At 43.2% G+C, this 23,373-nt stretch overlaps 1 protein-coding gene across 1 annotated transcript in view; it reads left to right on the top strand.

Annotated features, from left to right (window-relative positions):
- Window positions 1-940: 940 nt before the first annotated feature.
- The window catches only part of PRICKLE2 (prickle planar cell polarity protein 2), an 85,833-nt gene continuing 63,400 nt past the window's right edge, over window positions 941-23,373 (top strand). Inside the window, exon 1 of the mRNA XM_080798193.1 lies at window positions 941-1,102. Coding sequence (XP_080654319.1) covers window positions 959-1,102 — 144 coding nt within the window. The 5' untranslated portion in view covers window positions 941-958. The remainder of the gene's footprint in view (window positions 1,103-23,373) is intronic.

Below are 23,373 nucleotides of genomic sequence, written 5' to 3' on the forward strand. Positions count from 1 at the left end.
GAAACTAATCATGAAGATCTGAGTACCACAGAGAACAGCTCATTGTCTAAAAAATTTCCTCCTTGATTTCTTTTTCTTCTCTTTTTTACTGGTGGAAGCTAGAAATGCTTTTGTGCTGCTGACATCAACCTTTTTACTGCTTCATCATTTTTGTAGCCATGGAAAAGGGAACAGATGGTAACCTTAAAAGAGAAATGTTCAACTTTGGGGAGAGATTTTATCTTTGGCTGCTACCTTTTGAAATAATTCACATGCGTGATCCTCTCCTACTGTATATTTAAAAAAAAAAAACAACCAATGTAGGAAAAATTTGGGTTTTGATTAGAATTTTAAACCTATGGGGATATTTAGTAGAGGTGAAAATGTCTTTCCCATGAGATCTTGGGGCCAGATTTGTTTGGTGGGAAAACATATTCTTGCTCTTTTTCTGAAAGAAAACCTCACCTGCAGGTCTCTTTAAAAACACTTCCATTTCCTAAGCTGCTAGGAAGCTTTTATGAAAATGGTATGTTGTCAGTATTTGTTAAGTCCACTGGTAATATTTCTAGTCAGCATATGTATTATGTCTATTTAATGACTATTATGGTCAAGAAAATTGCAGTCATGGTCCATAGCCCGTGCTCTGTCTAGTAAAAGATATTTGACGTTGCTCTTGGGATATTGATTTGGAAGAACAGGTTGGAGTCCGTGTTCGAACATTCTCAGGAGGCTTACCTGGTGGCCTCTGACCTTCCGTGTCGTTTCCACGTGTGCAGCACCACCCCTTCCAAGAAGACAGGCGGGCTGTGGGGCGCCGCTTTAGGCGCTCCTGCCAAAAGGCAGTTGCCCAGGAATGTGTTTATGGTTTGGGACCCGAGGGCCGGTTGAACAATGGTTTCTTTTGCCTTCCTTCTCACCTTCCGCCTTTGCTGTCTGCAGGAAGATCTGCCTGCACTGCAAGTGCCCTCAGGAGGAGCACATGGTGACAGTGATGCCCCTAGAGATGGAGAAGACTGTCAGCAAACTCATGTTTGACTTCCAGAGGAACTCCACGTCAGATGACGACTCGGGCTGCGCCTTGGAGGAGTATGCCTGGATCCCACCGGGGCTGAAGCCCGAACAGGTACCATTCTTTTTTTTGTTTTTTTTGCCTTTCTTTCAAGTTTTTATTTTAATTCCAGTTAGTTAACATAAAGTGTAACATTAACTTCAGGTGTAGAATTTAGTGATTCATCATTGACAACACCCACTACTCATCTAAACAAGAACCGTCCTTAATACCCATCATCCATTGAACCCGTTCCCCCCATACCTCCGCCCCTCCAGCAACCCTCAGTTTGTTCTCTATAGTTAAAGGGTCTGTTTTCTGGTTTACTTCTCCTTTGTTTTTGCCCCTGTGTTCATCTGTTTTCTTCCTTAAATTCCACATATGAGTGGAGTCGTATGCTAATTGTCCTTCTCTGACTGACTTGTTTCACTTAGCATAATACTCTAGCTCCATCCATGTCATTGCAAATGACAAGATTTCATTCTTTTTTTATGGCCGAGTAATATTCCATTTTATGCATATACCAACACTTCCTTATCCATTCACCTGTCAATGACATTTGGGCTCTTTCCATAATCTGGCAATTGTTGATAATATTGCTATAAAACATCACGGTGCACGTGTCCCTCAGAATCAGTATTTTTGTATCCTTTGGGTAAATACCTAGTAGTTCCGTTGCTGGATTGTAGAGTAGTTATATCTTTAACTTTTTGAAGAACCTCCATACTGTTCTCCAGAGTGGCTGCACCCATTTGTATTTCCACCAACAGGGTAAGAGGCATACAGGTACCATTCTTGATGAGGAGGGCGGGGCTTGGCTGTTCATCTTTGTCCTGCCCGTCCTTCCTCATTCCAGCTGAGAAGGAAGACTTCACTGTGCTGAGTCAGAGAAGTGGTTGGGGGTCCATGGGTTGACATCTAGGCCCCGTGGGCGCGGAGGAAAAGCAGTGAAGATGAGTCCTGTGGGGGCCACTGCTAATTCACTCTGGATTGCCATTATTAGCTGTCAACAGAAGATTGGCCAGAAACTTCTCAGAAACGCTGGCTTTGAAACATTAGGGAAACTTGATTTTTGAATGGGGGAAGGGGAGTTCGACACGGCCATGAATCTTTAAGATTCTTTGTTAAAAGAGAGTGAGGACGTAAGGATTTGCCTTATTCTTCCCAGTGATATATGCTGTGTTTAAATACTAAATTTGGCCTTGCTTTACAAAGAAAGACATTGGCATTTCCTGAAATATTTGGCACTACCTACAGGCTGCAGATACTGGCTCGATCAGATGACCTCGGTTCCTTTCTGTTTCACTGCATTTCTGTCCTTGGAGTTTTCTTCTCCACCAGCCTTGTGTTAGTTTAAAATCCCCTTTTTTTAAGCTGGACGCTCACCATCTGTGAGAGACCCCGAGTTTTGCCCTCTGACACAGAAAATGGCTGTCTCTAGTGATCTTCTGTATGTCTGACAGAATGTTCGGAAGCTTAAAATATCCTGAAATTTTAAAGTCAGGGACTTTTGGCACGATGATGCTTCTAGAAAAAGTTCTTTTTGATGAGGGAAGACCCGAGAATTCGCCAACAACTCAAGAGTAGACCCCTAATAATTTCTTTTTGATTAGCCGTTTCTCATTTTCTTCTTCCAATATTTGAGGTCGCAAATTGGCACCTGAAATCAGGCACCCAGGTAGGATTTGTTTAGCAAAGTATTATTTTAAATTTTGAATTAGTTACTAATCCTTAAAAATTAGTTCTTACGTGAAAGTTCATATTTATATCTTGAGGAAGCCCTTCGTAAGCCCTGTAGGCACTCCATTTTTGTGATCTCTGTTCTTATTCTTATAAGGAAGAAAATGTTTTAGAACAGAAACATTCACAGAAAATAATCTCCATGAGGATTTGAGGTGTCCGGAAGAAGAAATAAGAACATTTTCTCTCAGTTTGCAGGTTAAGGGTATATAGTTATTTCCGTCTGGTCTGGTGAAGATTGTATTATTGAGGAGTAAGCTTCAGAAGAATGGGAGTATTTGATTGAGTTTGTCTGAACACTAACGAGGTGGCGGGTGACTGAAGATCTCTGTTTGGCGTCACCATTCTTCCGCCAGTGTTTGAGCAGGGAGTTTTCACACCTAGATACATCTGTGAGCTTGTTTCATTTTCTTGCTACCCTCATTTCCAGCAGCTTCTAAGAGACCCGTCTTCATCTTGTTCACCTTGCTTTCTGCCAACTTGGGCCCTGAAATTGTGAAGTTAAGCTCTTTGGGGTTCCCTGCTTAGGTAGACTCTTCCCTAAGACCATGTAACATCACCCTATGATTTTCAGGCACAGAGAAAATTTTCAGTTGGCCCAAGAGTACAGACAGTTGCAGAAGCTGGTGTCTTGGTTCTGTTCACCAGTTCCAAAAGTGAGTGCTGATAGTAATTTTGGAGGGTGCTTCACTTAACCAAAATGCATGTTTTGGGGAAACATGAAACAACTTTCTTTGATTTGTTTTGACAGAAAGCAAGTAATGTTATTAAATAAGTGGTTTGGATTATGCCCAATGAATGGATATTCCCATCTCTTATAATTCTGCTATTCCTTGGATGGTTTTCTCTATTCCCTGAATTTCTTCAAACCTATGTGACACAGATGGTTCGGAAGGGCAGTTGTTCTCCAGAGAGACTCTCTCTTCAAGCTGTTTGAAGGGCTGTATATTTGCCTAATAAAATGGGAGTCTGTATTTAAAGGTGTTTGAAGGGATCATGTTGCCTGAAAGAAATGGAATTCGAATTTTAAAGTGATGAGATCTTTTAAAATCTATTACTTATGGAACTGTTTATATGTTTAAAGATTTTTTAAAAGCTGTGTAGGATGTCCTAAGATTAGGCAAATTTGAGACCCTGTATGCTTTTCACTAAAAATGCTGAAGTTTAGGGGCACCTGGGTGACTCAGTGGGTTGAGCCTCTGCCTTCGGCTCGGGTCATGATCCCAGGGTCCTGGGATCGAGCCCCACATCGGGCTCTCTGCTTAGCGGGGAGCCTGCTTCTCCCCTCTCTCTGCCTGCCTCTCTGCCTACTTGCGATCTCACTCTCTCTGTCAAGTGAATAAATAAAATCTTTAAAAAAAAAATGCTGGAGTTTAATAGCATGTCTAGTTGTCTCTGGTTTAAGAAAATTCATTTTTCTATCAAAAGAAATTACAGGGAACGTTAAATGCTTTGTACTCCAGGGGAAATACCAAAGACCAGTTAGGGTTGAGAGTCATGTGCCTTTGTTTCTGCTAGAAACCTTTCATTTGACTCCCTGATCATGGGGTTGGTAATATACCTTCAGGTGATACTCTTTATTATCCTGTTTCTTCTGAGAAATGCCTTCAATTAAGTATAATGCACACAGAAGTACCCTAAATGGGAGGTATTTTTGAATAAGGGCATTTAATTTCATAAAACTCTACTAGCTGCAAAACCCGACCTTCTTAAAATAGAGCAAAAAGTGATAAATGTAATAGATTATGCCAGAAAGGAATAACGTTTATGTCATGATTTTTAATGACCGGACTGAAAAGTCATCAGTGAGGTTGCTTGGATCCTTCCCCTCTGCTCACCTCAGGCAAGGTGTGTCCTGTCATCTGGAGAGCCCTCCGGTACCTCCGCTGCCCTGACTGGCCGTCTGTTGTCTTCTTTCGAGCTCTAGTTTGTCTTCAAATCAGTTAATAGTAAATGCCCTGTCTTCTAGAGATGTTCTCGTGATCAGTTTACAGTAGTAGATGGTACTTCAGGAAAATGTGGAGAGTATTTGACAAGCTGGAAGAAAGGCAAATGGTGAGCAGGGTTTCCATACCTGAGCACTATTGGAATTCCGGGCTGGATAATTCTTTGCTGTTGGGGCTGTCCTGTGCTGTGTAGGATGATTAGCAGTTTCCTTGGCTTCTACCCACTGGATCCCAGTAGCATATACCACCCGCTCCCTCCGACCTCAGGGTGACCAAATATCTCCAGGCAGTGCTCTGTGACTCGGCAGGGGGGTGGGTTGGGCACCCTAGTTGAGAACCACTGAATCAAAGTGATGTTGAAACCCAAAGGATCTGTCAGCAAAATTCTGGCCCAGTCAAGACATAAAAGGCTGACTCACATCAGCAGACATTTGTTCGAGAACCTTCTGTGTTCTGGGTCCGGTTTCATAGCTGCTCCCTTGTAACAGGGTCAGGTATCTGGTGGCATGAAAGCATGGTGGTCCTTCTGCTCAAGCAGAGTCTGGTGCTCTGTGAACAGACCCTGCTGTGCTGTTAAGTCAAAAGAAGGATGGGAGGGGTGTGAGGAGCAGGCAGTGGTTGGGGCGTCCCCTTTGTGCTCCAAAACAGAAATCGCTTTCTCCTTCAGTGTAGAGAAAACTGGCTCATTGAAAATAAGTAGAAAGGAAAGAAAACACACCTAAGAAAGTATGGCTCAAAATCACCCATAATTCCACCAGTCAAAAACTATTATCCTACAACCTTTACTGTATGCATGTAGCAAGTAGCTTTGTAATAGGAGAACTTTCCATTTTGTTTCGGACAAAAACATGTTGATGCTGTGCACTTACTCTGACTTTTGTTCCACTTTGTGTATTGTGAACAGCTTTTGGTATCCGTGTATTTAGATCCAGACTATCCTTCGGAATGGTTGCTTGTCCTCCTCGGGAGTGTCTTACGTGGAGTGGTCCCACCCACCACTAGGGAGCATTTGGAAAAGTATGTTTGGAAGGGGTAGTTATTGTCAGAGTAGTTCCACTGGCACTGAAATGCGTAGAGGGTTGAGATGCTTGACATCCTGAAAATCAGCAGATGATTCTGGACAAAGAAAAAGCCACCCCTCCCGAATGCCAAGAGGACCACCGCCGAGCACCGCTGAGCTGAAGGTTCATTTTTGACCGTGTGCCTTGCTGCAGCTTTCCTCTGTGTTGAATAAGGGGACAGCAGCCATCGTCTTGTGCATTTGTCTGTTCCTCTGCTTCACAACATTTCTTAGGGGTGGGGTGTTCTCCTCTAAACCTTTCTAAGGCTTTTGTTTTATTTTGACAAACTGCTGTGCAGAAAGGCTATAACTGGTAATGCCTCTGGGTGGATCATCTTCGTTAGGTACATATAGATGTGTTTTTTCTATTAATTCTGCTCATCACTCCATGCAAACCTGAAGAGTCCCATCAGATTGTGTCTCCTGAGTGAATTCCTTTCCATCCATGTTTTGGATACTCTGAGTATCTGTAGAGGGTTCTCGAATATGAATGCCCCAATCCTTGTTCTCCAGACATTAGTAATACTACCTTGACCTTAACTGTGGTTCTGTGCATAAAGTGGCAATTCAGTTATTTGTCTGGGAGTCTCAACTTGCCCTCACAACCTCACAACCTTGTCAACCCCTCCCAGAAAGGATGAAGATATGGGGAGCCACTGTCCAGTGTTTGGCTTTCCTGGTATTCTGCCACATGTGGCAAAGCAGACCATCCAGTACCACTACAGCAGGGGGCACATTAGTTGATTTTGAGCCCTGTGAAAGTCTAGAACCATCTCTTTTAGAGGAACACAAAATGCTTCGTTTTGCTTTTAATTCAATGACAGTAGTTCAGCCATCAGGTATCAGATTCAGTGTGTTTCCTCAAGGAGCCTCCATGACCACCTCCTACTCCCAATACACGATTAAGTCCCCGTTGACATGCTTTGTAGCAATCCCTGCTACTCTCCTTATTAACACTTTTCAAACATAATTAGATACTTACTGGTGCAATTATGTCTTTGGTCTAAGATCCAAGAGGGCAGGATCTTAGAATCCCAGCCCCTTGCACCAGAGCCTGACCCATGGCAGATGCCCAACTAATAGTTGTTAGGAGACAAGCAGAGGACTGAGGTCCTCTGCAGAGGCAGAAAGGTTCAGGGTTGCATCACACGGGAAGAACAAAGTCTTCACAAAATTATTTTCTACATAAAGAAGGATTCTGTATCAATTTCTCCTGCTCCTTGTGCTTCTCTCGAAGGCCCGTGTTCCAAGCAGATTCCCCTAGCCATTAGAATTGCCTCAGGGTTTTCTCCGCCGACAAGGGGCAGGAGACTGGTGGCAGCTCACAGAAGGACCTGGCTCTAGCACATGCCTACCGCAGCGCAGCTCGCTCCAGGACCGGGAGCTGGAGCCAGGTGGCGGGAGCCAAGGGCCTGGCAGGGAATCGTTTGTGTCCCCATCCAGACACGCAGAGCCCTTTGGGAGCTGCGGGGTAAGGAGGAAGCAGCATCGTTCCAGGGAGGAACCAGCCTCGCCTCTGGAGTCAGGCACATCCGGCCACCGTTTCATCCCTTCCTGACCTTAGCAATGATGTTCAGCTTCCAAGAGCCTCAGTCTTCTCATGATCATGATGATGATGACAGTGGAGGAAATTATTAACACTTGTTCCATGCCCACCAGTGTTTCACTTTGCTTGCATGATTCCTTCTCCATTCTCAATACAACCTTATTTGAAAATTATTATTCCTGTCTCTGTTTTGGTGAATAAAGCAAGACCCAGAGAAATGCAAAAAGACATGCCCAGGGTCACACAGCCGATCGGCAGAGACGGTCTCGGCCAACCCGACCTGGTAGCTGATCCTTTCCGAGCTGTAGGCCACAGGAGCTGCTCTGGGCCCTGCATGAGGGGATGTGTGCATACAGAAGGTGCTCCATAAAATGGTTATCTCCTTCTTACCCTTCCTGCAAAGCTAGAGTGACACTGATGACCAGTGTCCCAAGCAGGCAGGAAGAGGGCAAAAGGAACTTTGGCCTGACCAGGACAGAGGAAGGTTAGGTGGGCGTGGAGGAGGTGAGAGATGCATGGGCTTCGCGGGAGTCCTGGATCCCCTCTCCACCTTCTCAAAGGCTTTCAGTAGGCCTGTTTTGAATTCTGCCAATCTAGAGGTCTTTCTGTCCCCCAGGCTGTCTGCTGTGTGAGCCTTGTAAAGGTGCCACATCTTTCTAATGTAGTTCTGGTTCCACGGAGCCAAGTGCCAAGGGCAACTTGGACAGGGGCCCCGCTCTGAGCCACCTGACCGAATTCTCTCGCGCCCCAAGCAGGTTTCTGGAATGGCCTGCTGAAGAGCAGAGCTCTGCCACCCACCTCCCTCAGAGCCCGAGAGCTCCTGGCACTTCACGGTCACCAGGCCCAGGAGGAGTGTGTCCCTGGGGCGTTTTCTGTGGGCTGCTCAGAGCACAAAGAGAACCTTCCCACAATCATGACTATTCTGCAACTCCCCCCCTCCCCCCCAACCCCCTGGGATCAGCAGGTCAGCAGGAGGCATCACTCCTGGCTCTGGCCTCTCTTGGCCACTTAGAGCCTCTTTAACACCTGTCTCTCGCAGGTGGGCTTCTTGGCAGCGTTTCCCCTGAGAGTGTATGGAGTGCATCAGAGAACGTGCTGGAGACTTTTGTGATGAGGGAACGGCAGTGGGGCTTTCTTCCTGCATTCATTCCTTTATTCAGCAGATACTCGTGTGTATCTACTGTGCTTCCGCCACTATTCTAGGCACGGAAGCTAAAACAGCAGACAAGATAATGAAGGTTTCTGCTAGACTGTAGTCATAAGGGGGTGCGTGTTAGAGACATGAATTAGAAAACAAATAGATGTTCAAGATAATTCAAGACGGGGATACATGAGAAAAGAATAATGTCACTACACATTTAGTGACCTCTTCCACTGTCAGGCGTGATCCTGGGTGCTTTACAAGGGGTGTCCCATTTAATCCTTGCCACAAGGAAAGCAGAGCAGCTTCTGTGACAACAGAGGTGGGCCGGAGTGTTGGAGGAACCGGCTGACCTAGACTGGTCGGTCAGGGACGGCCCCTCTGGGGAGGCGGGATTTGAACCGCTGCTGAAGGACATGAAGGGGCCAGCCGTGCAAAGGTCTGGCGTGTTGCAGATGTTATGGGACCCACTTGTGTGAAGCTCAGAAGTGAAACAAAATCAGTATCAACTTTGCATCTGCATGAAGAATTCGGGCAGTGGGTGGTGAACGGTGTGGGGAGAGATGAACGGAGCCCATGAAGTGTCCAACTCTAGCCAAGGCATCCATGGATGCGAAGCCTGAGAAGCCCCAGTGTCTTGGTCGCCCCTTGGAAGTCAAAGGAGGGCTCACCTCACACCCCTCACCTCGGGGTTTCTGCCTGCAGGTCAGGATAGGGCAACAGAGAGCCCCCATTACGGATACCCCCTGAAGGTTTCTGCCGGCGCGTTTTGTCAGATGTCCTACCTTCTCAAACGTGAGCCGGTCGGAGGGAGTTACACATTGTCTTGCTCGCTGCACGTGCTTGGTACCTAGAATGATGTCTGATACAGATTACCCATCCGATATACACACGTTACCTGAATAAGCCATCGCATTTCATCCCTGTACAAAATCCCTCCCTCTTCCCGTAAATCCCTTGCCACTCAAGAGAGGACCAGAAGCTCGGCCAGGTTGCCACAGGTAGGAAGGGGCGGGGCCGTGGCGCACACGGGCGTCCTGGGAGACTCCGCTGCTAGTCTGGGCTCCTCCTCCTCCGCCCCTCTTTCCTCTAGGGCGATCCACCCAGGAGATCAGAGCCAAGGAAGCCGGCGTGGCGTGTGTTGGAAGAGCAGGCGGCATGTGTCACACAAGGCTCTTTCATTCTCAGGGAAGGATCGTTTCCCCTAATCTCAGGTTGACCCCGGTGACTAAGGGATTCCTCTTTTCTCTACCTCCTCTTTCCCCATCACTGCAGGAAGCAGGAAACTTCAGAGGCTGGTTTTCCCCTATCGACGATCTCTGTTTATCTCTGACTCTCCTCACTGAGGAGAGTCATCCTGGCTGACAGCCCCCACGGTGAGAACCACGTTGCCTCTCCCCCCTGCACGGGTCCTCATGGTCCTATGCAGTGTGGCGGACCTGGGCCCTTGACCGCGATACTCATTCACTCGGCAGATATTATGGGCTGCCAACTCTGTGCTGGGCACGGAGGGACAGCCGTGAACAGACAAGTCTCCCTTCCCTTCTAGAGCTGACATCATAGCAGAGGCTGCAGACAAATTAGCAGTTTGTACAAGTGAACGAGACACTTGCAGAAAATGATACGTGCTGGAAAAGCAGTAAAAATGGGGGATATGATTTAGAGCCAGAGAAGACATACTTTTCCTGTGAAGAACAGTGTAGTAAATATTTTAGGCCTTGGGAGACATGTTATCTCTGTTGCAAATACCCAGCTCTGATGTTGTTCACCCAACTCTGATGATGTTGTGGGAAGGCATGATGTCAGATGAATGGGCATGGCCAGGTGACAATAAAGCTTTATTTACAAAAACAGTCAGTGGGCCTGATTTGACCAAAAGGCCATAGCTTGCTGGTACCTGATTTAGAGAAGCTACTTTAGATGGGGTGGCCAGGGAGAGCCTCTCCAAGGAGACAACATTTGAGTTGAGTTGTTCTGCAGAATGATGGTTTGATTACCCACATTTTGTCAGCCTAGTCCAATGGTTCAAAGAATGGGTTCCCCTACCAGCAGCATGAGTACTACCTGGGAACCTGTTGAAAAATGAAGATTCCCGGGCTCTGTCCCAGATCTACTGAACCAGAACTCTGAAGGTGGGCCCAGCATTCTTTCTGGACAGGGACTTCCGGTGTTTCTTAAACGTGCCAAAGTTGGAGAACTGCTGCTCTAGGGTAATGGAAAAACCAATGTTAGAAATGACACATCTTGGCTCTACCAGTTATTAGGTCTGTGACCTGGGGTGCCCTGAGCTTCACTCATTTTGTCTGTAAAATGAAGAGGCTCATGCCCAGGTCTGGAGTCACTGTGAAGACGAACTGAATTTCTCTCCAAAGAGCCTGGGAGATGCTGAACCCGTAGGTGGTCCTCCTCCGACGGTGACTGCTGTCATCACCACGGTCATTGTTTGGTTCTTCACGACACTGCAGCAGAGTTGCCTGTGGGTCATAATGGAGGATGAGCCCCAGAAGCTGTCTGCTTCCGTCTCCGGCATCTTGCCCTTGACCGACCTCTCTTGAATATGGCCTGAATACAAGGCTGTCTGTTAAAGGAGAATTTGGGATGCTTTCAAAATCCCTTCACTGCTCCTGTTTCTTCTCGTTCTCCTTGGCCTTTTAATGCAGAAAATGCTCTGGTCCCTGTTATTGTAGAAGCATGAGTTTTACCGCTGTGACTCACCCCTGCGGCACCTGGATCCACAGTGCCAGCAACCAGTTTTGCCATTCGCTTTCGGGCGATTGACAGTTTGTTCTTTATAATGTGTGAAGCCGTTTATACCGAGAGGGGCAGAGCCTGGCAGATCTGGAAGGCAGAGAAGTGGTTCATCTCCGTAGGCCTGCTGGGCGGTTCTGGTTCTTAAGGGAAGGTACAATCAAATCACCCCTCTAAAAACCCCACAAACACCATCATTAGACGCACCAGCCGTTCGCACTACCGTCTTCATTTCATTATTCCATCAGTACATGCTGAGCTCAGAATGGAATTTCATGGCTGCAGTGAGACGCATGGCTCCCCAACTGGATGGGATTAAATTTCTTCTAAGTGGCCTCTCCCGTGTTCACCTTCCCTGTCACTCATCCCAGGGCTCTCAGTGTGGTGTGAGAGATGAGTGGGGAAGGGAGGTAGAAGGAGGCCCCGAGGCGATCTCCCGCATGGTTCTCGGGAAACCAGTCACGTGAACGACGGGTGCCGTGTTGATCTTGGCTCCAGAAATGCACTGACATCATCACGCGGCAATGGGAACTATGCCTATATGCACTCTTCTATAAAACCTTCCCGTTAATGAACTTGTTCTCAACAGAGCTGTCAGAGATGGGACTAGAAGCTGGGTGCAGGCTTCAGGGCCTCTGCCGATCACTTCAGCAGCCTTGCGGCCAGGTTCCATGAGCAGGGCCTTGTCAGGGCTTGTGTGCAGAGTGTGATGCCTAGAGAATCCTAGAGTCATCTGCAAACACTGGAAAGGAGAGCTGCCATCAGGGTTTCTCGCTTTCAAGATGGATGGCCCCCGCCTTCATAGTAAATGCTTTCTGGGATCCTCCGGGTGTCGAGTGGGACTCAGGACTTGGACTTCCTGCCTGAGCACACAGCTGCCTGCCCTTTCTGTGGACTGAGTTGCCTGCACTGTGAGCTGCTATGATGGTTGATTTACTCTCAGGATGATCTGTGCCTTCTGACTCGGGAGATATTTTGAGTAGTTTCATGGGCTGATCGGATGAATCTGCTATCAGGTCAATTAATAACTAATCTTCTCCACCCATCCGTCTGGGTCTCTGTACATTCATTCATTCACTTTGCACACAGCCATTTATTCGTTGGACCGGTATTTATTAAGTCATCATTACCTGCAGGCCGTCAGTCCAGGTGTGATTCCGGTGTGGCTGTTGTCGGAGTCCAGTGTAGAACGGGTGTGTCCCAGCCCCTGTCTGGAGATTCTGCTTTGTGTGACACGGACTCATTCACAGGCAGATGGAGACAACTCTCTCTGGGGAAGACCCACAGAGACTTCGGGCTCTGTGCTGCTCTCCTGTGGCTTCTGTCTTCAAAGTACTTGTTCTTGTCGGCTCAGAATGTTCCAGAGCATGAGCTTGGACACTCACTAGCTCTGTGTTCAAATCCTAGTTGTGTCGCTCCCAAACATGGACCAAGTTCATCCACCTTCATGATCTTTCCTTTCATCATCTGAAAAATGAGAATATCATTATCTAACTATAGCATGGTTATAAGGGTTAGATGAGACCATACCTTAAACATAGGGCTTTCTTTTTAATAGTGAAAAATCAGACATAAATCCCATGTCCATCAGCAGATAAGTGGTAAACAAAGTGTGTTGTATCTGTAGAGTAGAATGCTATTCTGCAGTAAAAAAGAATGGACTCTTGAGATGTGCAACAGCCTGACAGAATCAAAAAATCATTATTCTGAGTGAAAGAAGTCAGACCAAAAAAATATATACTGTATGATTCCATTTATATGAAACTCTAGGAACTTTAAGCTATAGTGACAGAAAGCAGATCAGTGGTTACTTGGGGATAGGAGGGGTGGGAGAGTGAGAAGGAGGAATGGCAAAAGGGAAGAGGAAGCTTCTGAGAGTAATAGGGTTTGTTTTTTTTTCTTTATCTTGATTATACTGATGGTTTTGTGGCTATATATGTATATATATGTCAACATTTATCAGGATAAATACTTTGAATATGTGCATTTATTGTATTTCAATTATCTCAATCTTGTGACTGAATGAATGAACTACTCTTTAGCAAAAAGGAAGGAAAGCATCTTCTCATACCAGTGGTGGGTTCTTCCTAAGGTTCTGTGGTTGCCTCAGGAATTAATAGAACATTTTGGCCAAGTCTGTCAGAAGGAATTTGCTTAGTATTAATTATGCACAATAAAAAGGAGATTGAGGACAGAAGCTCATCAACATCCAGATCGATAGCCCTGAAAAATCAGATCCACAGACTGGTTGATTTCATCATATCTATAAATTCTCTAGGACAGTGTTTAATATGTAGTTGGCACTCAGTAAATAGTGGTGGTAGTTGTTAATTGCTCTGGATGAGTAAAACTCAGTGATCAGATCTTGCTAAGAGAAGCTAATTATTCAGGCAATTTCTGAACCTGAGTTTCCTGCACGAACTGGATAAATTCATATGCTCTCACTGGAGAGGGGATCAGGGCTGCCACAAACAGTTGTACAGTTTGTGCACTGCACAAAGTTTCCCAACCAAGGGGGTGATTGGAGGCTGATAGTCACTTGTGCTCTGATGATTCCCAAAAGGAGGAGCATACCTTTTGTTGTGTGATGCAGGACTTTATCTTAAGAGATTGGGGGCTTTTTCTAACTTGTGGTTAGGAAGGGTATTTGTATAATTTCCGTAAAGATACCAAAAAGTCTAACAACAACATAGAAGGGACTGTAAACACTAACTAGCCTAGCTTTACTGATGATTTTATTTCTTATTTCCCTGCAGTCCTGGGGTTTTAGGAAATCTATTGTCTGACCCTTGCCAAAGGATATTACAGGATGTGGAATTCCCATCCTCACTGGCATTGAGTGATTCCTAGCAGAAAGGAGGGAAAAACAAATTTTTTTTCTTCTGGTTTTGATGGTCAAGATGGTGAATACTTCATGCCCTTTTCTATTTTCTCCTTCCTCTTTCGCATTTAACAAATCATTGCAAGCATCATAGCCCTGGACAGAGAGGTAGGCAGGGGAAGGAGCTGAAATACCAACCAACCAATTTTCCTAAGCACTTGGCAACTCTTTTCATGTTTGCAGAGAGGTTCAGATCTATGTGGATAAATTTGACATTGAGCTTGTGCATGATTCTGAAGCATCCGTCTTCTCCTGGACCCCATTGCTATGTGGATAATCAAGAATTCATCTGGATGATGAATATTACCTAAGAAACAGCTCTGCTGAAATAGGGTCTGTGGGTGGTCTTTCCCAAGCACCGGGGTTAAAAGCCATAGCTGTGGTATCAGACACATCAGGAACCCAATCCATGTCTGCTACTCTCTGTCTATATTTATAATTGGAGCAACTTATTTTACCTTGGTGAAGTCGTTTTTCCTCCTTTATAAAATGAGGTGTAATGGTTCCTGCCTTATAGGGCAACTATTACAGTACGTGGCATTTCAAGAAGCATTAGATAGAATTACCAATTGGAAAGTCCAACTGGTGGTGTGAAAACACTTTCCTTGGAAAGGCTTGTCTGCGATAACAAAACAGATCTCAGTCTGAAGTGGTGGTCCAGGGAATGGGTGGGGGGGGGGAGCGTGGGCAGACTCAAGAACTGTAGAGACCACAGAAATTACTGGAACTTAAACCATGCGTTTAATGCTTAAGAATGCAGTCTGAGTGAAAGTGTATGATTTGCACGTTGCCACATACAACCAGAATTTAAGGAGCAGAATTTATCTACTTGACCACTCTTCCCCCTACAACATCAGGGGAAATATATAAGGACTGTAGATCAGACGGATAGACAGAAAAAGTGGCATTCAAGGCCAGAAAAAGTTATGATTCAGAAAATTCAGTGTCAGACAGTAGGATCTCTAAGTGATCTTGACCAAGTTTCTTAGCACTGTGTAGCTTCCGTTTCTCATTTAGAAAATAAGGATATTAAATCTTTCTTCCCAATATAAAGTAAGAATAAGGAAGGTAATGTTTTCAGGTTATTAGAAAAAAACATGATAGGGCACCTGGATGGGTCGGTAGGTTAAGCCTCTGCCTTCAGCTCAGGTCAAGATCTCAGGGTCTTGGGATCGAGCCCCACATCGGGCTCAGCAGGTAGCCTGCTTCCCCCTTTCTCTCTGCCTGCCTCTCTGCCTACTTGTGATCTCTGTCTGTCAAATAAATAAATAAATAATCTTAAAAAAAGAAAAAAGAAAAAAGCATGATAGAGTTAGTGAGCAGTAATTACTGTTGATATAATATTCTCTATTGCCTTCATAATTTTTTGCCTTTTTGATCTTTCAAAGGCTGAGAGAGGCATCTTAAAATCCCTCATTGTATTTATGGGTTTGCTTATCCTTGTATTTCTGTTTTCATTTTATGTGTTTTGAAGCTATATTTTGGGTGCCTGCAAATTCATGGTTATACGATATTTTTCTAGATGTTTCCTTTTATTATTTTGTAGCATCCTTTTTTAGTATTTTTTGCATTTGATTTATTTTACCACAAAAATCATTTTTATAGTTTTTAAAAAGCCTAAGAATGCTGCATTAATAATATTTTCCTGAAACATAGTAGACCAGTGGTTATTACAAAGTGATCAACAAATTGTATCACTAATAATTTTGAAGTGACCAAGGATTAGTTAATCAGTTGGAACATCCCTTTTTGTCACTACTAGTTCTGTTGATTTAAATTCTGGTTTGTGTAGTAGTAACATTGCACACTAGCTTCCTTTTGGTGAATAATTGCAAGACTGTGCTTTTTCATTCCTTTATTTCAACCTTTTCTTATGGGTTTGTTTTAAGTAAGCAGCATATGATGAATAATGCGTTTTTCTTTTTAATCCAAACTGATAATCTGTCTTTTAATTGATGGATATAATATATTTACATTTGTTATGATAACTTAGATAATTATTAGTACCATCTTTTGTTGTTTTGTGTTTACCATCTTTTTCCCTCTGCTTTTTATTATTTTCTTGACTTCTTTTTTTTTTTTAAGATTTTATTTATTTGACAGAGATAGAACGAGAGCAGGAACACAAGCAGGGAGTGAGAGAAGGAGAAGCAAACTTCCTGCTGAGCAGGGGGCCCGATGTGGGGATCAATCCCAGGACCCCGGGATCATGACAAGCCAAAGGCAGAGGCTTTAACCCACTGAGCCACCTAGGCGCCCCTTGACTTCTATTTTTTAATAGAAGTTTCCTTCATTTTCCTTTACTTTTGGAAAGCTGTGGGATATATTCCTGTTTTTGTAGGGGTGGCTCACTGTTTCCTAACATCCAACCAGGCTGGATCGCTCACCACTGTTCACATACTCTGAGCTGCCTTCAAACTCACAGTGTTCACATGTCATTCATTTTAAACAAGTATCAGTGCTTCCATCCTCCTCCTGATTCTGACAGTGAACGTCTGTGATGTCCTTTCAGTACGGTTTCTTAGGTTACTCATGAGAGATCTTTCCCTCCCATCTTGAAAAGCCTGCATGTCATTATGCTTTCCAGCCGCCCCGATTGCGTTCATATTTGGTCAAGTGTAAGTAAAACAATTTAAAACCAAAATCGTATCAATACTAATAATGTTGAGATCAACTTCATGTCTATTTTACATCTTTATTCCCTTTTCTTAACATAAATAAGAACAGATTTAGAAGGTCCCCATTTTTATAGGTCTGGTTTCTAAAATATATATGAGTAAAATTGGGGTTTTGCTTTTTTTTTTTCATCCATTTTCTACTGATTTCCAAAAATGTTTTTAGAGGAAAGTTCAGTAAACTAAAACAAGAGTAAAGATTGCTATAGACAACAAGGGAAGATCTTATAATTATGACAGAAGACCAAGACTGCAGGATGCTACTACAACTGGACACTGTTCTTGGCTAAGCGTGGAACGGTATCTGCTGTTTTTTGCGTGACATTGTGGTGACACATGGATGAGCATTGTTTTTACACTAGATTATCAGGAATGTCAAGATCCTGAAGAGTACTTGCTAGAACTACCTGTCTGGGTCTGAACCTAGTTGATGCTGAATTCTCTTTTCTTGCAATTATTGGCTAACACTTTTGATTCTTCTCAGGCCACTTCTAGAATAACGAGGAGACTGTCTTGAGTGAGGAAGAGGTGCTATATAATGGAAATTCTGTGATCTGTGAAATGTTAAGTTAATGCCCTGAGGCTGAAAAGTCAGGAGAAATAACTTGCCCAATTATCAGTGGCGATTTATCTCATGGGTCTTCTCTGTGAGCCACTGAGTTCCCACATCCTCTCATTTGTTAATAGATACTGATGGCTGGGACAGGTGTCCCAGGTGGAACCTTTAATTGTCTTATTAAAAACAGAAGGAAAATTTCTTATAAAAAGACTTAAAGGTAAGCGTAGATACATTATCTGACTCATTTTTTCCTCCACTGATTTTCACCAGAATTTCAGAGAAATGTTACTGGAGAAGAACATTTGGTCCCAGCATGTAATAAAAATTACTCTCAAGCCGTCAAGTTCATGGAGACAGAAAAGAGAATGATGATTGTGCGGGGGTGGGAGGGCAGGAATTGGGGAGTTAGTATTTCATAGGTATGGAATTTTAGTTTAGAAAGATGAAAAAGTTCTGGAAAGGGATGGTGGTGATGATTGCCCAACAATGTACTTAATGCCACTTAAAAATGGTTAAAGTGGTAAGTTTTATATTATATGTGTTTTACCACAAAATAAGTACGTAAAATAATAATAAACTGATAAAATTTTAAAATGTACTCTCGGGAATTGGAGCAGTCATTTCAAGGACCACATGGTCTTTGTTGGGGATAAACTTCAGCACATTATCTTCTCTTGCGTAGACCTCAAAGAAAAAACCTTGTCAAGCCCGAGTCAGTTCACATGATCCTTATCACATAACATTCAAAGCATGCACATTACTGCACAACTCCGTTGATGTCCACCTCCTTTGGAGTTCCATTGGGTCCATCTGGTTTTCATAATTAAGCAGCCACTCTAGCCTGTTCATTGTCCAAGGCTTTAGCAGGAAATCTCAAGCTTGAAGAATGAACTGTGACTGCATTGGCCATTTGTTCATCAAATACTTAGGGCAGAGTGTAATCCTGTGACTGGTTTATGAAGACAGTGTGGTGAATTGGAAAGAGAGTGAACTTTAAAGTCAGACCTAAGTTGGAATCCTGGGTAAGCCCCTTCCTTACTCCTGAACAGGTCCAATAGATTAGAATCTGGTTGATCCTCATTATTCACTGAGTATTTGCAAATTTGCCTATTCACCAAAATTTGTCTGTAACCCCCAAATCAGTACCCAGAGCACATTTGCAATTATTCCCAGACATGTGCAGAGGAGTGAAAAAATTGAATCATCCAACATGCATGTTGCCATTTGTGTGAACAAGGCAATGCTCTGCCTTTTGCGTCCGCTCTCATTAAATAAAGAAGCATGCTTTTTGTCATCTATTTAGCTGTACATGTTTTGCATTTGTTGGTTTCACTGTTTGAGTTGCCTCTCAAGCTCAGCGCTTAAGTGCTATCTAATGTTCCTTAGGGCAAGAATCCTGTGAGAAGTCTCATGGAGGATATATGTTCAATAGGTAATAACAGATCTTCACTCAGTGTGTGTTATAGTGCTGTCAACCATGAATTCAGTGTTCATGAATCAACTGTATATGTGTAATTAAAACAAGGTCTCATATTGATCCACTGACAAAAATGTGACCGGAGACTGGCAGGAACCTAGTCCTGTATTTCCCCTAGGAGCAATGGTTTACTATTTACTCCTCTGATGACTGCCATTACTTTATAGACTATAACGACCACGAATAACAAGAATTGACTGTACTTTCCTTTCCACAAGGTAGTGTATTGTTCACATACCACTGCATTCCTTTTCTGCTATAATGGGTATTAGTGCTGCTCACAAGTGATTGACTCCTGCTTCTTCCAGGCACATGAAAATTACACGTGACCCCATGACTTGCTTTAACCAATGAAATATATGCAGAAGTTGCGTGCTTCACATTCAGAAAAAAAGCATTTAATTGAGCTCCAGACTTTTTTTCTCTGTTGTCACCATTGTGGAGGTACATATTAATATAGAGCCTCAATTACCTGGGTCTCTGCTCACTCAGAGATACAGTGTATGTGAGAAATAAAACTGGCGAGGATAAGGCTTTCATATACAGCATATATAAAGAGCTCCTAAACTCAACAACAAAATTTTAAAAATGCATTTAAAAAATAGGCAAAGAACTTGAATAGAGACTTTTCCAAAGAAGATCAACAAATGGCCAATAAGGACGTGGAAGGATGTTCAACATCATTATTCATTAGGGAAATGGAAATCAAAACCCCAGTGAGATACCGTTTCACACCTACTAGGATGGCTATCATTTTTGAAAAAGGGAAATAGCAGGTGTGAGTGAGGATGTGAAGAATTTGGAGCCCTTGTCCATGTACACTGTCAGTGGAAATGGCAAATGCTATGAGCACTGTGGAAAACAGTTTGAAGTCTCAAACAAACAAACAAAAAAATTAAACATATGATCTAACAGTATATACCACTCTTAGGTGTACACTCAAACAACTGGAAGCAGAGATCCGAACAGATATTTGTACACCATACAAGTACACATTGAAGTATTAGTCCCAGTAGTCAAAAGGTGAAAACAACCCAAGTTCTATCAACAGTTGAATAGATAAACAAAATGTGGAGTATTCATGCAATGGAATAGTATTCAGCCATAAAAAAGAAGCCCCCCTTTTTTTTTAAAAGAAAGGAGGGCTTCTTTTTTTTTTTTTTAAAGAAATTATTTATTTATTTATTTGACAGAGAGAGAGAGATTACAAGTAGGCAGAGAGGCAGGCAGAGAGAGAGGGGGAAGCAGGCTCCCCGCTGAGCAGAGAGCCTGATGCGGGGCTCGATCCCAGGACCCTGGGATCATGACCTGAGCTGAAGGCAGAGGCTTAACCCACTGAGCCACCCTGGTGCCCCAAGAAGCCGTTCTGATAGACACTACAGCACAAATGATCCTTGGGAAAATTATGCTAAGCAAAATAAGCCAGAAAAGAAAAATACTGTATGATTGCCCTTAGATGAAATATCCAGGCAGGGAGGCTACTTAAAAACAACAACAACAACAAAACAAAATAATTAAAGTGGCAAATCTTATATAGGCTTTACCACAATAAGAACGTTAAAAAATTTTATTTTAATTAAAAAATGACTGTGGTGCAAAGCGACTGATATTTTGTTGTTGTTTGTTACAGTGGCATATCCTAGCTCATCCTCACCAAACCTTCTTTCCCATCTGTTTCTCCACAATAGCGTTGTATAGGACATTTAGAGTTGTATGGTCACATCTAATGTTGAACCAGAGACTAGGGTATTACCTCCTCGATCTTTTGGCCTCTCAGAGCAGGGAGGACTCAGTTCGTGCCATTGTTGCATGATACATTTGAAACTTAATGGAGCAGGCAGTGGAACTCAGGTGAAAGTAGCCATGGTGGTCAGAAATATTTATTCAATAATATGGATGCAGCCCCTTAGTTCTCATACTTTTTCATGGGTTCACAACCATCATTTAATGGGCAGAAATGAAACTGCCTTAAATAAACCGATTGCAAATAAAGATCACCAACCTAACTTTTTTTTTCTTTTTTTTTTTTTTTTGTTTTTGAGAGAGAGAGAAAGCATGCACATGCGGTGTGTGCGAAGTGGGGAGGAGACTCATCCTCGCCTCACAGGGCTCATCCCTGAGATCATGACCTGAGCTGAAATCAAGAGCCCAATGCTTAACTGAGTGAACCACCCAGGCACCCCAACCAACTTGGGGTTTCCAACAATAAACATGGATTTCCAATAGCATCCCGTGATCACCAATCCCCTATTTAAGGAAGAATTCTTACTAGAATTATAGCTTGTGTCCTTATACGTCACTTTGGGTAGTTTAAAAGTTGAATTTGTTCTAGGATTTCTCCTATTGCTGCTTTCTAAATTTTCTTCAAAATGATTTCACATGACCTTGTAAATCTGTACTTTATAATAGAGGAGGAAAATGGATTAATTATGTGAAGTATAGAATCAGAAACAATAACTCAACACACAGGAAAAATGCAGTACAGGAAACTCCACCTAGGGAAGAGGTAACCCAAAACTGATATATTTATTGGGACACAATTGCTACATGTATATCCAATATAAGGCTCCTCCTTTCTTACTAACTTTCTTACTTACTTATTCTGAACAGCAGTTGTTTAACTAGAGGTGTTATTTCCTAGCTTCTCTTGGAGCTAGGTCTAGGCAAAAGTTATAAATAGAAGTTGAATAGTTACTTCTAGGAAATCTCTTTAAATTTTATTGATCCAACTGGGAGATAGGTAATTTTCCCCTTGACCTTCCCCATCTTCTTGCCTGGAATGTGAATATAAAAGCTGGAGCTCCAGCAGCCATTTTGTGATTTGAAGAATAGATGCCACAGTTAGGATGGTGGTACAGAGAGATGGAACCCAGATGTTTGATGGTTTTTAGAAAATGTCATATTGGTCCTGGACCACTAAACTTAGGTTGTTATTACTGGCTGCCCAATTCTAATGCAATTAAAATTGTAATGCAGTTCTTATCTCCACTGTTTTTATTTTCAGTAATAATACTCACCTGAAAATTATATACGGCCTTACAGTTAACAGTATATTTTCATTCTGTCATCATCTTTAATCCTCACACCCCTGGGAGATGAATACAATTACCCTACTCTTAGAAATGAAGGCACAGAAGCCCAGACAATTTAGATAACTTGGTTACAGTTGCAGACTTAGCATCTGTCATAGTCGAGGCTCAAACATTAGGGGTGCCTGGGTGGCTCAGTGGGTTAAGCCTCTGCCTTTGGCTCAGGCCATGATCTCAAGGTCCTGGGATCGAGCCCCGCATTGGGCTCCCTGCTCAGCTGGGAGCCTGCTTCCCCCCTCGCTCTCTCTGCCTGCCTCTCTGCCTGATCTCTGTCTGTCAAATAAATAAAATCTTAAAAAAAAAAAAAGACTCATTAAATATCAAATGCAGTTTCTCTCTTCTATACTATAGACAAATAGTAATATAGTTGAGGTTTGTGTGGCTATCCCAGAAGTGGAGAATCTTTCTTCATCATTTTTTTTTTTTAAGTAAGAATCAGTGACCTACTAGAACACCATTGGCCATTCCCAGGCTAGCTTAAAAAAAAAGTAGAGTTTTATTAAGGTTTCAGGTGGGGTTTTTGCTGTTTTTCTTTTTGTGGATACCCACAATATGTTTGACTCACATCCTTTTTAACATTAGAAGAGAAAATCAGGGACGCCTGGGTGGCTCAGTTGGTTAAGCGGCTGCCTTCAGCTCAGGTCATGATCCCAGCGTCCTGGGATCGAGTCCCACATCGGGCTCCTTGCTCGGCGGGGAGCCTGCTTCTCCCTCTGCCTCTGCCTACCACTCTGTCTGCCTGTGCTCGCTCGCTCTCTCTCTCTAACAAATAAATAAATAAAAAAAAAAATTAAAAAAAAAAAAATAAGAAGAGAAAATCAGACGCATGCCAGTACATAAATGACTATTTTTAAATGTTGTTTGCCTCTGGATTTTGCCCAGGGATGTAAGAAGGAAACAAGAAGGGAGCAAAGGAAAAGATGTATAAAGAAAGGGCAAAGTTTGTGGCCCACAGATGGAAGGAATATGGAAAGGACTAGCAGAGGGAGACGTGCAAATATTTTGAAGAATGTATCAGCGAAAGTAGATGACTTGGTGAAATGTGCTATTTGCCAGAACCATCAAAGACAGAGCTAGAGCTGGATGGTTGTCTTCATGCCCTTTGAAGTAGTCTTTAGGTATTTACAGGCCTCCTACTGTTTTTCCCTTCGTAAAGAGTTTGCCAAAGAAACTGACCATGGAAGTTTCTGACAGTGGTGTGCTGGAATTGGCTGAAGATCCAGTTGGTCAGTTTTCAGGAATTCTGTAAGCCAGTTGTTAAATTCAACTTTCTCTCTTTTTTTTTGAGAATGCAACTTTTTAAAAAATTCAAATAGCCAACATATAACACATCATTAGTTTGTTTTTTTTTTTTAAGATTTTATTTATTTATTTGACAGACGGAGATCACAAGTAGGCAGAGAGGCAGGCAGAGAGAGGGGAAGGGAAGCAGGCTCCCTGCCGAGCAGAGAGCCCGATGTGGGTCAATCCCAGGACCCTGAGAT

Source organism: Martes martes (assembly GCF_963455335.1).
Source record: "Martes martes genome assembly, chromosome: 1".
Taxonomy (NCBI): Eukaryota; Metazoa; Chordata; class Mammalia; order Carnivora; family Mustelidae; genus Martes; species Martes martes.